The 11,747-nt window shown below is 55.5% G+C and overlaps 5 protein-coding genes across 5 annotated transcripts in view; 2 read left to right on the top strand and 3 right to left on the bottom strand.

The window, feature by feature from the left end:
• The first annotated feature begins 947 nt into the window (after positions 1-947).
• Positions 948-5,704, top strand: H310_12167 (hypothetical protein). Its single transcript, XM_008879148.1, has 9 exons — positions 948-1,947; positions 1,993-2,545; positions 2,589-2,758; positions 2,807-3,728; positions 3,779-3,954; positions 4,004-4,678; positions 4,735-4,800; positions 4,859-5,096; positions 5,157-5,704. Exons 1-9 carry the CDS (start codon positions 1,465-1,467, stop codon positions 5,273-5,275), a joined length of 3,402 nt encoding a protein of 1,133 aa, XP_008877370.1. The 5' UTR covers positions 948-1,464; the 3' UTR covers positions 5,276-5,704.
• Positions 5,705-6,475: 771 nt separating this feature from the next.
• H310_12166 (hypothetical protein) lies at positions 6,476-7,036 on the bottom strand. The gene is made up of 2 exons (XM_008879147.1): positions 6,596-7,036; positions 6,476-6,555 (listed from the first exon to the last, which is right to left on the bottom strand). Exon 1 carries the CDS (start codon positions 6,977-6,979, stop codon positions 6,731-6,733), a length of 249 nt encoding a protein of 82 aa, XP_008877369.1. The 5' UTR covers positions 6,980-7,036; the 3' UTR covers positions 6,476-6,555; positions 6,596-6,730.
• A 199-nt stretch (positions 7,037-7,235) lies between these two features.
• On the top strand, positions 7,236-9,631 carry H310_12165 (hypothetical protein). Its single transcript, XM_008879146.1, has one exon. The coding sequence runs from the start codon at positions 7,422-7,424 to the stop codon at positions 9,513-9,515; it is 2,094 nt and encodes a 697-aa protein (XP_008877368.1). The 5' UTR covers positions 7,236-7,421; the 3' UTR covers positions 9,516-9,631.
• On the bottom strand, positions 7,344-10,841 carry H310_12164 (hypothetical protein). The gene is made up of 2 exons (XM_008879145.1): positions 8,322-10,841; positions 7,344-8,183 (listed from the first exon to the last, which is right to left on the bottom strand). Exon 1 carries the CDS (start codon positions 10,782-10,784, stop codon positions 9,669-9,671), a length of 1,116 nt encoding a protein of 371 aa, XP_008877367.1. The 5' UTR covers positions 10,785-10,841; the 3' UTR covers positions 7,344-8,183; positions 8,322-9,668.
• A 236-nt stretch (positions 10,842-11,077) lies between these two features.
• The window catches only part of H310_12163 (TKL protein kinase), a gene marked incomplete at both ends in the record, with an annotated part of 3,169 nt that continues 2,499 nt past the window's right edge, over positions 11,078-11,747 (bottom strand). Inside the window, one exon of the mRNA XM_008879144.1 lies at positions 11,078-11,726. Within this exon, the coding sequence (XP_008877366.1) occupies positions 11,078-11,726 (649 nt within the window). The remainder of the gene's footprint in view (positions 11,727-11,747) is intronic.

The following is an 11,747-nucleotide window of genomic DNA, read 5'->3' as shown; positions in this document are numbered from 1 at the left end:
TGTTCCCACATCCTGCCACGTCAGACGTGTCGTCGGTTCGGCGAAATACCAGCGTCTGATTGGCTGGATGCGGATCCATTCACGGACCGAGGTGGCTGGGGCGCTGGGCCGTTGTCAGGCCACTGTCGCGCTGTGTCTGTCGGCACAGCGTCTGCGTCCAGAAGCGTTCGCGGAATTGCTGCAGGACGACGCGACAACGCGATGGATAGGGAGAGGATCGCGGGAACTCTGTGAAGCATATGTAGCCCCCATGAAAACCAAGGTTCTGTGCGAGGCATTCGGCGTTGGGGACGCTGGAATGGGGTCTATCGGACCTGATAGATAGTAGCTGAGCCCGCCCTCGGCGCGTCCGCTCAGGCAAGCACTTTAAGATACATGGTGTACCGTATAGCAGTTTGTCGGCGCTACAACGAGCAGCACTGCGATCGAGCAGGTCGTTCGTTCTGGCACCGCAACCGAATCTCGTGACGCGGTCGGAGCATGCCACGAATGCATTGAAAGGCACACGCTGGGCTATCGGCCGTCGACTCCACAAACAACAGGTGAGCGCGCAAGGTGAGATACATCGCCGTCGGACATATGATACCATAATATATCCACTGTGGTATTATTAAACGGCGCCCTATTGCGTCAACACATGTCCAAACGTCGCGACGACGGCATATGGCGAAAAAACGCGTTAAACACGAACGCGATGTAGCGGGGACGTCCCGATCCACAGGAGCAAGAGAAATCGTCACCGAGACATCTTCGGTCGCGATGACCTTTACGGACACGTGCGATACGCTCAACGCACGGCAACGACGCGTTATCTTTATGCTGTTCACGTGTCCATTTGATGGACAGGGGGCAGTGGAACGGTAGGTAAAAATCGGCTTTTAACGTATGCGTTTAATCATGTTGGGCGAATTCTTACAATGTCAGATGAGGTCGAGGCACACCGCGTCGTTCCTATCAGCACACAACCACGATCGACGGCACCCAGTAGTCCGCGCGTGCTGCCGTACCTCCGCCACCGCGCGCCATGGTTCGGAGATGCGCGACGGAAGCGATGTATACGGAGGGATTGGAGCTATGTACGTTGCTGCGGTCGGTTCGAAAAACGATCAGGCCGTGTGACACGACCGACCCCCGTCACGACGAGGCAAGTGGGTGTGTTACCTTGCACGCCAGGAAATAAAGAAACGCTCGTGTCTGGCTCGCATTCGCCGGTGGCGCCGTGTCTGCGATGGAGAACGCGAACGAGACTCGGGAAGGGCGCGACTGGCCGCAGAGCACACCCAGTGTTCCAGCGATTCCCGCCGCAACGACGTCATGTTCTGTCAAGTAAGGTGGAATTTGCGACTGGCGCAGACTTTATACTTGGCGTTTGTATACTGCGTGGTGATACGGCTAATTTATTATGTATCTAGTAGTACTTCACCGCGCGTTTTCGGCATTTTCGATTTCGGCCCGCGGTAGAGTATGATGTGGAACTACGGCATGGTGGTGCCGGAAGTGACGGCGCTGCATCGTGCGGTGCGAGGGACGAACAACCAGTTGAACTGCACCACGTCCACTATATGCCCAAGCGATGTCCCCACTACCGTTGGATGTGCACACGTCGACACGTCGACCCAGTCGAATCAACCCATCACATACAGGTCCCTTGTCCTTGTCGACATGCACAACCAACGCAACCATAAATTCAAAGTCAAGCGCCAGTTCCTCGAGATCCGCGGACACGTCCTCTTCCTCGGCAAGCACCCCGCAGCGATGACACACCTTCTTCACATCGACGACGTCTCTGCCATTGAACCGTCATGTCTCGAACCCCACAGCCTGCTCATCGTGAGCGCAAGCATCTATATATTCCTTGCTCTCGCAGACGAGCGGGAGTTCTTCAGGTGGAGAGCGCTGCTGCGGCATGCCCGGCCCCTCGGATATGAAGGCACGTTGCAGATCAAGGTACGATGTTGCAGCTTCAATCGTCGGTCATGCCAGCGCTGATAGAGTCACAAAGACGCCCCGACTCTGGAGACGACGCTGCGAACAGATTGGAGTGTAGCCGAGTGCATGAGACATATGGGACTGGAAGACGACAAGTATTGCATCAACGTGAATGGCACGAGCCAGTACTGGACCGACCCGTCTGCATCTTTGGAAGACTTTGCTACGCCAGGAACGCCATTGCTGCTCACGGCAGTGCCATATCCCGACCCTCACATGTTGACTTCGACAACGTCGACAAGAAATGCGTTGAACGTTCGCCTGCACAAGATCTGCAATGTGTTTCAGCAACTTGTCGACGTCAAGAATGGCCAGCGACACCTCGCAAATCGCCCGGACAACGCTGCACTTGTGCTTCGTTTGGAAGTTACCGAAGGGTCGCATGTGCATTGCACCGTCGACACGGCGCCGTTCTCGCTCATGCCCGACAACAGTCGTCACCTCGAAAACGTGTGGTACACGCTGTGGAACGTCGATACTGCTTCGTTGTCGTCGTCGTGGCGGCTTGTCTGCACTGCATATGCCGTGACAGTGCAACCCGAAGATGATGGGCCAGGTATTCACCTGCGAATTTCCAAGAACTCAAGGTTATTTGATAGGAGATGATGCCAGCACATGGAAAAAAGTGGCAACCACAGGGATGCAGCTCCGTCACGTGGACGGCGAGCTCGTCGATGGCCAGTGCCACCTGCAACTGCTCAACTCGACTTTCGATTTGCAGCATGGGCCTCTGCCGCTCGGAGTAGCCTACGGAGCTCCGTCCCTGCATGTGCGTTTGCAATTTGTTTCTGCCTTGGATGTGCTCACACGTGAGTAGATGGAATGTGCATGGAAAGACGTGGAGTTTGCCCGCCAGCCGAGCCGAGTGCTCTCTACAGCCATGAGCGATCCCGCCATCATGAAGCAAGGATTTGTCTACCTCTTGCGAAGCAGTGGTGGCTCAAGTCATGGAAAGCTTGGCGCACTGTGGGCACAATGGAATTCCAAGTGGTGTGTGGTGACAAACCACGGCCATATCGTTCTCTACCCGCCGCGTCACGATGGCAACCAAGTTGCTGGCTCTTCAGCATCCAATGCCACAACTTATTCTCTCACGAGTGCATCGAGCTTTGACGTCGCGGACAAGCTTAACTCTTCGAGCCGTCGGTCGAGTCGTGCTGGATCCAACTCGACGCGCAAAGTGTACACGACGTACGCGTTCACCATCGACGTGGACGCGACCACGACCCTTGTCTTAGGGGTCGCAACGCGCCATGCACGCAACGACTGGCTGCATACACTTCGCGTGGCAACGTCTTCCGTGACATCGCGCAAGAGCATCGACATGCACTGGAGCTTTCGGGGGACGAGCCTTAGCGACGACGCCACTGCGTACGACGACAGTGCGACAATTTCGACCGTGTCATCCCTTCCATGGCTGCTGGAACGCATGGCACAGGACCCATTGTTTACCTTGAGCTCGTACCAGAGATCGCTGCTGTGGCAGCATCGCCAGACAATGCCCAAGACCTTTTCTGTCCTGCCGCGCTTGCTCACGTGCCGTGAATGGATCCTCCCTGCCTACCACGACGACCTCGCGATGTTGCTTGAGTCGACGATGCCACCGGCGCACCCGACCGAGTACATTATTCTGCTTGGTCGACCGCTAGCCCATTTGTCCATGGTACGAGAATTTGCCATTGAAAAGCTCGACGTAGCCCTCGACAACGCCGCGCTCGCAACGGTGTTGCCTCAGCTCGGTAGGATGAAAGGTTTGGGAAGGCAAGTTGTTGACACAGTGGGCTTGTAGTGCAATGCATGAAGTGGGAACCGTACGCAGCCAGTCGGTTGGTGACGTGGGTGTTCCGCCGGGCAATAGACGCCGCGGTGGTGCTGGGTGCGCCGCTCTTCTGGGCGCTGCACGTTGAAACGTTTGTGCCTCAATACACGCAACGATTCCAGTTGCTGGAACAGGCCTATTTGATGGTCCGTAGCGTTTGTCATAGCCGATGGAAAGTCAACTGGATCTGTGTAGGCGGCGGGTCGGTCGATGCGCCGAATGCTGGTCAACCAATTGGAGCTGTGCCGCGAGCTGCATCGGCTTGCGCGGGACATGCAAACGGCAGTCGTGACATCGACGTCGTCGGGCGTATCGTCGTTGGATTCCCTGTTGCGATCGCGGTTGTGTGCGTTAAACGTGTCGTATGCCGGACGTGTTTCGCTGCCATTGCTCTCGAATTGCACTTTGGTCGAGTTTTCCACGTCGGAGTGCCGGGTTTTGAAATCGACCAAACGGCCGCTATGGCTCACCCTGGAGACTGCAGCCCGTACCAAGGTCAGCGTGATTTTTAAAGCCGGCGACGACGTGCGCCAGGACATGGTGACGCTCCAGTTGTTTGGCTTGATGCAACAACTCTGGGATGACGCCAACATCCCGACCCAACTCCAGTTGTACGGGTGCATCGCAACGTCGCCGACCAGCGGCATGGTCGAAGTTGTCGGCGATGCCGTCACGACCGCCGCCATCCACAAGGAAGGCGGGTTCCTGGGACCCATGCAAGATATGCGCTTTGCCAAATGGATCGAGTCGCACAATACGTCGCCCAAGCAGCACATGCAAGCTCTTGACTTGTTTCGCCGGTCCGCTGCCGGGTACTGCGTTGCAACTCACGTCCTCGGCATTGGCGATCGCCACAACGACAACATTATGGTATGTCGAGCCTCGAACCATTGTCGAGGCGTTTGAATTGACGAGGTTGTGTGTAGATGACGCGGAGAGGCCAGTACTTTCACATTGACTTTGGCCACTTTCTCGGGCACTGCAAGTATCATGTATGCGCTGCTTGCCTTGTGACGTCGGTTGGACTGATGGGACGGCATGGCTGCATAGATGAACTTCAAGCGCGACCAAACCCCGTTTGTCTTTACGAAAGAAATGGCGTTTGCGCTGGGTGGGACGGACTCGCCGTTCTATTTATCGTTTGTCTCGCTCTGCGGGCGTGCATTGAACGAGCTCCGCCAGCATGTGCATTTGATCACGACATGGCTTGTCCTCATGCTGCCCGCCAACATGCTGGAGCTCCAAGACATGCACGATATTTATCACGTCGTTGAGGCCCTCGTCGTGGGTATGTGTGCGAGCACATCTATCTTGGATTGTGATGAAACTTACGGAATGCATGGCGCAGAATTCACTCCCACGGAAGCGGCGGCGGACTTCGCGGGAAAAATCCAAGCCTGCCTCGGCGATCCCTACAAGCGAATTGACAACACTATCCACAATCTTGTGCACTTGTTGCGTCCGTGACCCATTCAGTATTTAATTTTTTGTCACGTCGCGACTCTGGAGATATTACGATAGTCCAACGAATTTTCCACTCCTCGAGGAAAGAGCAAGTGGCGCCCTCTACAGCCCACTGAGCAGGCCAAAATAGACACCTCCACGACTTCACTCCACACCGGGGACCGTCATCCTTTGTCTCAGCGACACGTGCACGTCGAGGCAAATGTGTAGAAAAGCCCTGCCGTAAGTTGGACATAGAAAAAGGAATCGTGCAGCCGGAATCGAGCTGGTGGAAATTTCACTGAACAGGATCCAATGTCCACAACAACATCCGTCGTCATGCGTGAATAAAGAGGACCTATTTACAGTGGTCGAGAGCATCCAGGACTCTTTTTGGTGTTTTTCAGTGAAAACTTCGAAATAATTAGGGAGAGTCAAATTGGGAATTTTTGGTCTGCTTTTGATTTTCAAGGATTCCAAAAATCGAAACCAAAGGTGGCCACTATGAAACGAAAATCGTAGGGGAGTCAACAAGACCAACCGATTTCAGTTTATCCGTATGTTAGATTGCATTGTGCAAGATGCCACGGCGCTCTGAGAGATCGGCCATCTTGGCAGACTTGGACGCCATCGTGCGAGCAATTGTTGCATGCAATCCCCGTTTATCAGTTTCTACAAAGGACGATATACGACAGCTTCTTCAACTTCGATGTATGCTTCTCAGTGCTCGTTACATGTATCCACGTGCAACGCTGTTGCGCCCACTCGGGCAGCTTTCGATTCTTCCTTTCATGGCTGTAGGAGACTTTGTACAAGAAGTTCGTGTTTGCCAGACTACGTTTGCCTACATCTTGCATTTGGTTGAGGAACATTCTGTATTTATTGGCGGGCGGGCATGGTCGCTGGTGGGCCCAGGCCCTTTGCCAGGCGCATCGTTAGAGCCGTCGGGTCCGTGCACGTTGATGTCAGCCATCGGGCTCGTCGTTTTTGCTGCAAGGCGGCCAGGGTCATGGGCGTCGTTGTCTGCCCAGTACTCGCCGTTGTCGTGGTCGTCGGGGTCGTGCTCTATTGTTGGTTCGCTGTCCTCAACAACCCCGGCATTGCCATTTGTCTTGTTATCGTACTACATGAAATCGTGTTTTAGCTATGAGTATTAATGGCAAAGCATTCACAAGATTTACCGATGTCATTGTTCGTTTCAAACACAAAGGATGGTCGATAGTTCTGGCGTCCGCCAAAAAGCGCATTCATGTCGTTGTAGTACGGACAAATACTCTTCAACTTGCTTTCAATCGTGAAGATTTCTACTGAATTCGTGAGATTCATCTTCAATTTTTGTTTTACTTCGTTTGTAGTCCTTTTGAGTGAGACCTCGCCCGCTGTTGTTCGGACCGCACCAACAAAGCGCTTTTTTATATGACGAGACGTAAGCATCGTATCTAGATGAATGTGTGTTGATGAGGACGTTCATGTATTCAATTACAGGGACTTTGCGTCCTGCGTAGTCCACGTTTGCGTGCTATCATGAACGACCATGTTCACATAATCGGCCATTAGGGCGTGGCCGTGGGCCTTTGTGAGCCTCAGCCCGCCTTTCATCAACTTTCCTTTGGAGGCCTTGCCAGTCATCAACGCATAGTTGTCCGGAATGCGCAAGAACTCGAGCATGGCAAGGCACTCGGTGCGCGACGTGCCTCGCTTCGCACGATCGTCGCTCACGAGCTCCATCGTTCCAACGCACAAGTGGACAGTACTTTGTGTGCCAGTAGTTTCGAGTAATGTGATTGGAAGAAGGCTAATAGGTTGTAAAGCTCTTTCATTAAGGAAGAAAAAAGACAGTACTTAAAAAAGAAGTTCCGGCTAATTTCGTGCCAGCAGCCGCGGTAATACGAGAGGAGCGAGCATTATTCGAAATGATTACTGTGACCCCAACGTTACGCCATCACGTGATATGTATTGCCAAATTGGTCGGAAAAATTGCAGGGCTTAAGGGTTTATTAACAGTAAAGTTCTGTGTTTTTTGTCTTTCGAGTTTGAGACAAGGGTTTGAATTGGAATGATTCGATTGGCTGAAACCTACCAATCAGACGCTCCGAGTCTCGGCACCAATGATTTCGTCCCAATTCCGGTATGCTCCACTTGAATCGTTGGCATTACCGAGGCGGCGGACATGTCGGGACTGGCCGCGCAGTCGTTGAATGGCGTGAAAATCTACAACTTGAGCGCTGGAAAGACGTTGCCGCAATGGCTTGCTCAGAAGACGCGCAAAGCACTATCCCGTGACGAAGACTACCGTCGTCGCCTGGAGCTGTTGCAGGACTTTCACTTTCCCGTGTCGTCGCAGCGAGTGACCATGTCGCCTGACGGCCATTACGTGATCGCATCCGGCACGTACCCACCGTCGATCAAAGTGTACGACGTCCGAGACTTGAGTTTGAAGTTCGAACGGCGTCTGGACAGCGAAGTTGTGCGGCTCATTTGTCTCTCGGAGGACTTTGGCAAACTTGCATTACTCCAGTTGGACCGATCCATTGCGTTCCATGCCCCGTACGGGACCCACACGTCCGTGCGCATTCCCAAAGCCGGTCGTGACATGGTGTATCACCGCGGCAACTGCGACCTGTACGTGGGGGCGTCGGATTCCGAGATCTACCGCCTCAATCTGGACCAAGGACAGTTTTTGGCTGGCCTGCAGACCGACATGCCCGCAGTCAATGTCGTACGATTGAACCCCTTGCATCAGCTTCTCGGGGCTGGTGGCGACAACGGTGTCGTCGAGATGTGGGATACGCGGAGTCAGACGCGGGCGGGGTCGCTCGCGGCGGCGACGACAGGCATCACAGCTCTGGCCTACGATGTCGATGGGCTCACGTTTGCCGTTGGCACCCACACCGGCGAGGTCAAGCTATACGATCTGCGGTCGTCCACGCCTCTGCTAACCAAGACGCATCAATACGGGCTGCCCATCGTGGACCTGGCGTTCCATGAAGGCCCGTCCAAGCAAATTCTGTCGTCGGACTCCAAGTGCATCAAGATTTGGGACAAGCACACTGGTTCGTTGTTTACGAACCTCGAAACGTCCGCCGATATCCGCGACGTGTGCGTGGTCCCAGGGAGCAATGGCATGTCCGGGGTCCTCATGGTCGCCGGCGAGCAGGAACGGGTCATGGCGTACTACATCCCTGAGCTCGGTATTGCGCCCAAGTGGTGCTCGTTCCTGGACAACTTGACGGAGGAGCTTGAGGAAGAAGCGACAACGACTGTATATGACGACTACAAGTTTGTGACACGGCAGGAGCTGCAGCAGCTCGGTCTGGAACACCTCATGGGCACGCCGCTCTTAAAAGCGTACATGCACGGTTTCTTCATGGACGCCCGGCTGTACAGCAAGGTGCATGCGGTCGCCGAGCCCTTGGCGTACGATACGTATCGTAAAGAAAAGATCAAGCAAAAGTTGGAGGCGAAACAGGCCAACCGTATCACGATCCAGCGCCGCCTGCCCAAGGTCAACAAAGCGTATGCGGAGCAACTGCTGGCCCAGCAAGCCAAGAAAGCGGCCAAGGGCGAGGCTGTGGCCAATGACGCGGACCTAGCGACGAACCCGCTGGGCGACGACCGCTTTTCCAAACTCTTTTCGTCGGCCGACTTTTACGTTGACGAAGACAGCGACACGTACCGCGCGATGCATCCGAACGCGCAGTTTACCAAAAAGAAGCGCACGGACGACGTCGATAGCGACAATGACGAGGATGAAGATCGATTCGATTTGGTCGAGGACGAGAAGGAAGGCAAACCAAGCGATGCCTCTTCTTCTTCCGAGGACGATGCGAGCGACGACGATGACGCGCCATCGAGCCGCCCGCCTGCAAAAAAGGTTGTGAAAGCGCCCAAGTTTTTTGAACTCGCCAAGGGCGAATCCATCAAGAACGTCGTCGGGTTCGGGTCGGCCGCCGACCGCGCCGCACAGAAGGAGCGACGTCACTTGAGTAAACTTCCCCTGGCCGAACGTGTCAAGCTCGAACGTGTCAAGGGACGAGAGCGCAGCGTCATGAAAAAGCTCGATGACAACGGATCCTCCGGCATGGTGCGTGAAATGAGCTATATTCCGCAGAGCCACACCAAGCGCGTGCCACGTGGCCCGGACTCGTCCAACATGGCCCGGAAGAAGCGTGGCGTCCAAGATCTAAAGTTCAAGGCCGAACACCGAAGGCCGTCGGGTGGCCGAGGCGGCCGAGGCGGACGTGGCGGTCGAGGTCGGGGATAGGAAACAGGCATTTCAAGTTAAGATTAGAACGAACACACACCCAAACACGTGTTGAGTGGAAGACCTGCGGGTGTGGAATATCTGTGGGAATGCGCGTCAACTCGAGTGGCGACACTGACATTGGAGAGATAAATATCGATTCCAGTAGTTGCGTTAGCGGCCGTACTGGATGTAAGCGATGGCATGGCGTGTGTTTTCGCGCAGCCGCGTGAGACGTCGTAACTTCTGGTCGAGGGGCAGGCATCGTAAGCTGTCTCGCAATGGCGAGGCAAAGCTCAAGTCAAACGGACGGTCGGCACTGTCTAACGTCACGTAGGGCGCGGAGGTCGAGGCTGTGCTCATGTACGCGGTGGCGTTTGCGACCGTGTCAAACACCATGATGTTCTTCAGGATAGTCCGAATGACGGTGGGTTTGAGGTGGTCGTACCCAGGGACCATGCGCACCAGGTCGAAGGCATACCCGAGAAATCCCCCACACTTCTCGACCACTGGGAGTTCGATCGACGGCCAATGGGGGTTTTCAAGTGGGACGAAGTTGATCGGACCGACATAGTTGGACGCCTTGCGGAAGCGCTGCACATGCCGTGGCCGCTGCACCACCACCATCGCCATCGCGCCAAATCGCTGCGTGGCAATGGCTTGTCCAATGCGAGCATCATCAAAGTAGCACACGTCGCAGAACATGCCGATGATTCCGTGGTCCTCTGGCTCGGACAAGCAGTGGTGCTCCAGAGCCTCGTACGGGGCTCGCACGTGGGTGACGTGGCGTACTTCGCGCTCCAGGACGGTCTGATACGCAGCGAGGTACCCCATGACGCCGCTCGATGGTGTGTCGATGCCGAGCTCTTTACAGGCCAGTCCTTGCCACAAAGTTGGGGCGTGCATGACGATGTGATGTCGCCACTGACGGCTGGTTTGCTGTAGGCGACAGAGGGACGCGGCGTCCAAGTAGCTTGCAATGGTCAATACGAGCTCCTCCGAGAGGCCGCGGGTCATGAGGAAGGTTGTGTCGACTGTCGTATGTTGCAAGAGATTCGACGTGTCTGGTTTCACTGGCACAGCATGATCTGGCACAAAGATGGACACAATCGCGGACTGTGCTCGGTCGCGCTTAGCGGTCGATGCGGCGGCCGCGGGATGGAGAACATTGGATTGAAACCGATGCAACGCATCACTCGACACGGCATGCGCTCGGTGCAATGCATCGCTGGACATGGCTTGCGCTCGATGGAGGAGTGTTGCCAAGTTGAACGCCATGGCAGAACTCATAATGCGTCCAGCGCCGACGACGCCGCCGCGCACGCTGCAAAATCCACGACACCATCAGGTCCCAAGGTGACGTGATTTGATTGGATGAGCCAAGTTCCGGTGAGCATTCCACCAATCAGATGCTGCCAAATCGATCCCTCGCCACGCGACCATCATCGTCAACATTGGCAGAGTGTGTGTCTTACGTGGCAGCCTACGCTATACAATAGCGAGGCTGCCTGGGCAAGATATATTGGCAAAGGAGGGCCAACGTTGCGTCATATAGCGCATTAAATAGATGGGGGGAACGAGAGCTAGTCCAGGTCGCATGGACTTGGTGGCTCGCTCCGCGCCGTGCCGTACAGGTGGAATTGGTTGAGTTCGCCCATGAGCACCCTGACGATGTCGGCGAAGGACGGGCGTCGGTCCGGGTTGGCGTGCCACGCGCGCCGCATGAGCTTGGCAAAGTGCACGGGGCAGTCGTCCGGGATGCGAGGCCGCGTCCCCTGGAGCACCGCCTCTTCGACGGCCAAGACACTGCCAGGGATGTCGCTGTACGGCTGCTTGCCTGTGTAGAGCTGCCAGCAAATGATCCCGAAACTGTACACGTCGACCTTGAGGCTGTACATGGTCTGCTCTTCCTCGGACAAGACCTCCGGCGCCGCCCAGCACACAGTGCCGACGCGCGACGTCATGAGGAGTGCCGGACTCGAGCTGCCGTCGCTGGACTCGTTTGGCGGGTCGGGCAGTCGAGAAAACCGGGACGTGGCACTGCTGAACAGCGGCAGGTTCGTCCGCCGAGTGTCGAGGTCTTTGTCGGTGGTGGTCGTGGTTGTCCGTGGCGTCGCTGTCGGGTGTTTCGACGTGCTCGGGTCGGCGCGGAAGAGCCGCGAAAAGCCAAAGTCGACCAGCTTCAACGTCGTGTGGGTCTGGTCAAAGCAGCAGTTGAGTGGCTTCAAGTCCCTACGTCACCGAAAATGACGT

This window comes from Aphanomyces invadans (assembly GCF_000520115.1).
Source record: "Aphanomyces invadans strain NJM9701 unplaced genomic scaffold supercont1.36, whole genome shotgun sequence".
NCBI lineage: Eukaryota > Oomycota > Saprolegniomycetes > Saprolegniales > Verrucalvaceae > Aphanomyces > Aphanomyces invadans.
The sequence above is the reverse complement of the archived record's forward strand: the minus strand, read 5'-3'. Positions and strand labels throughout refer to the sequence as shown.

Excerpts from the sequence above, each read along its gene's own strand:
- H310_12167 (XM_008879148.1), top strand. The coding sequence starts at position 1,465 with ATGATGTGGAACTACGGCATGGTGGTGCCGGAAGTGACGGCGCTGCAT. Across the intron at positions 2,759-2,806 it reads ACGGAGCTCCGTCCCTGCAT|ATGGAATGTGCATGGAAAGA; the intron begins GTGCGTTTGCAA and ends ACACGTGAGTAG. Across the intron at positions 3,955-4,003 it reads TGGAACAGGCCTATTTGATG|GCGGCGGGTCGGTCGATGCG; the intron begins GTCCGTAGCGTT and ends GGATCTGTGTAG.
- H310_12166 (XM_008879147.1), bottom strand. The coding sequence starts at position 6,979 with ATGGAGCTCGTGAGCGACGATCGTGCGAAGCGAGGCACGTCGCGCACC.
- H310_12165 (XM_008879146.1), top strand. The coding sequence starts at position 7,422 with ATGTCGGGACTGGCCGCGCAGTCGTTGAATGGCGTGAAAATCTACAAC.
- H310_12164 (XM_008879145.1), bottom strand. The coding sequence starts at position 10,784 with ATGAGTTCTGCCATGGCGTTCAACTTGGCAACACTCCTCCATCGAGCG.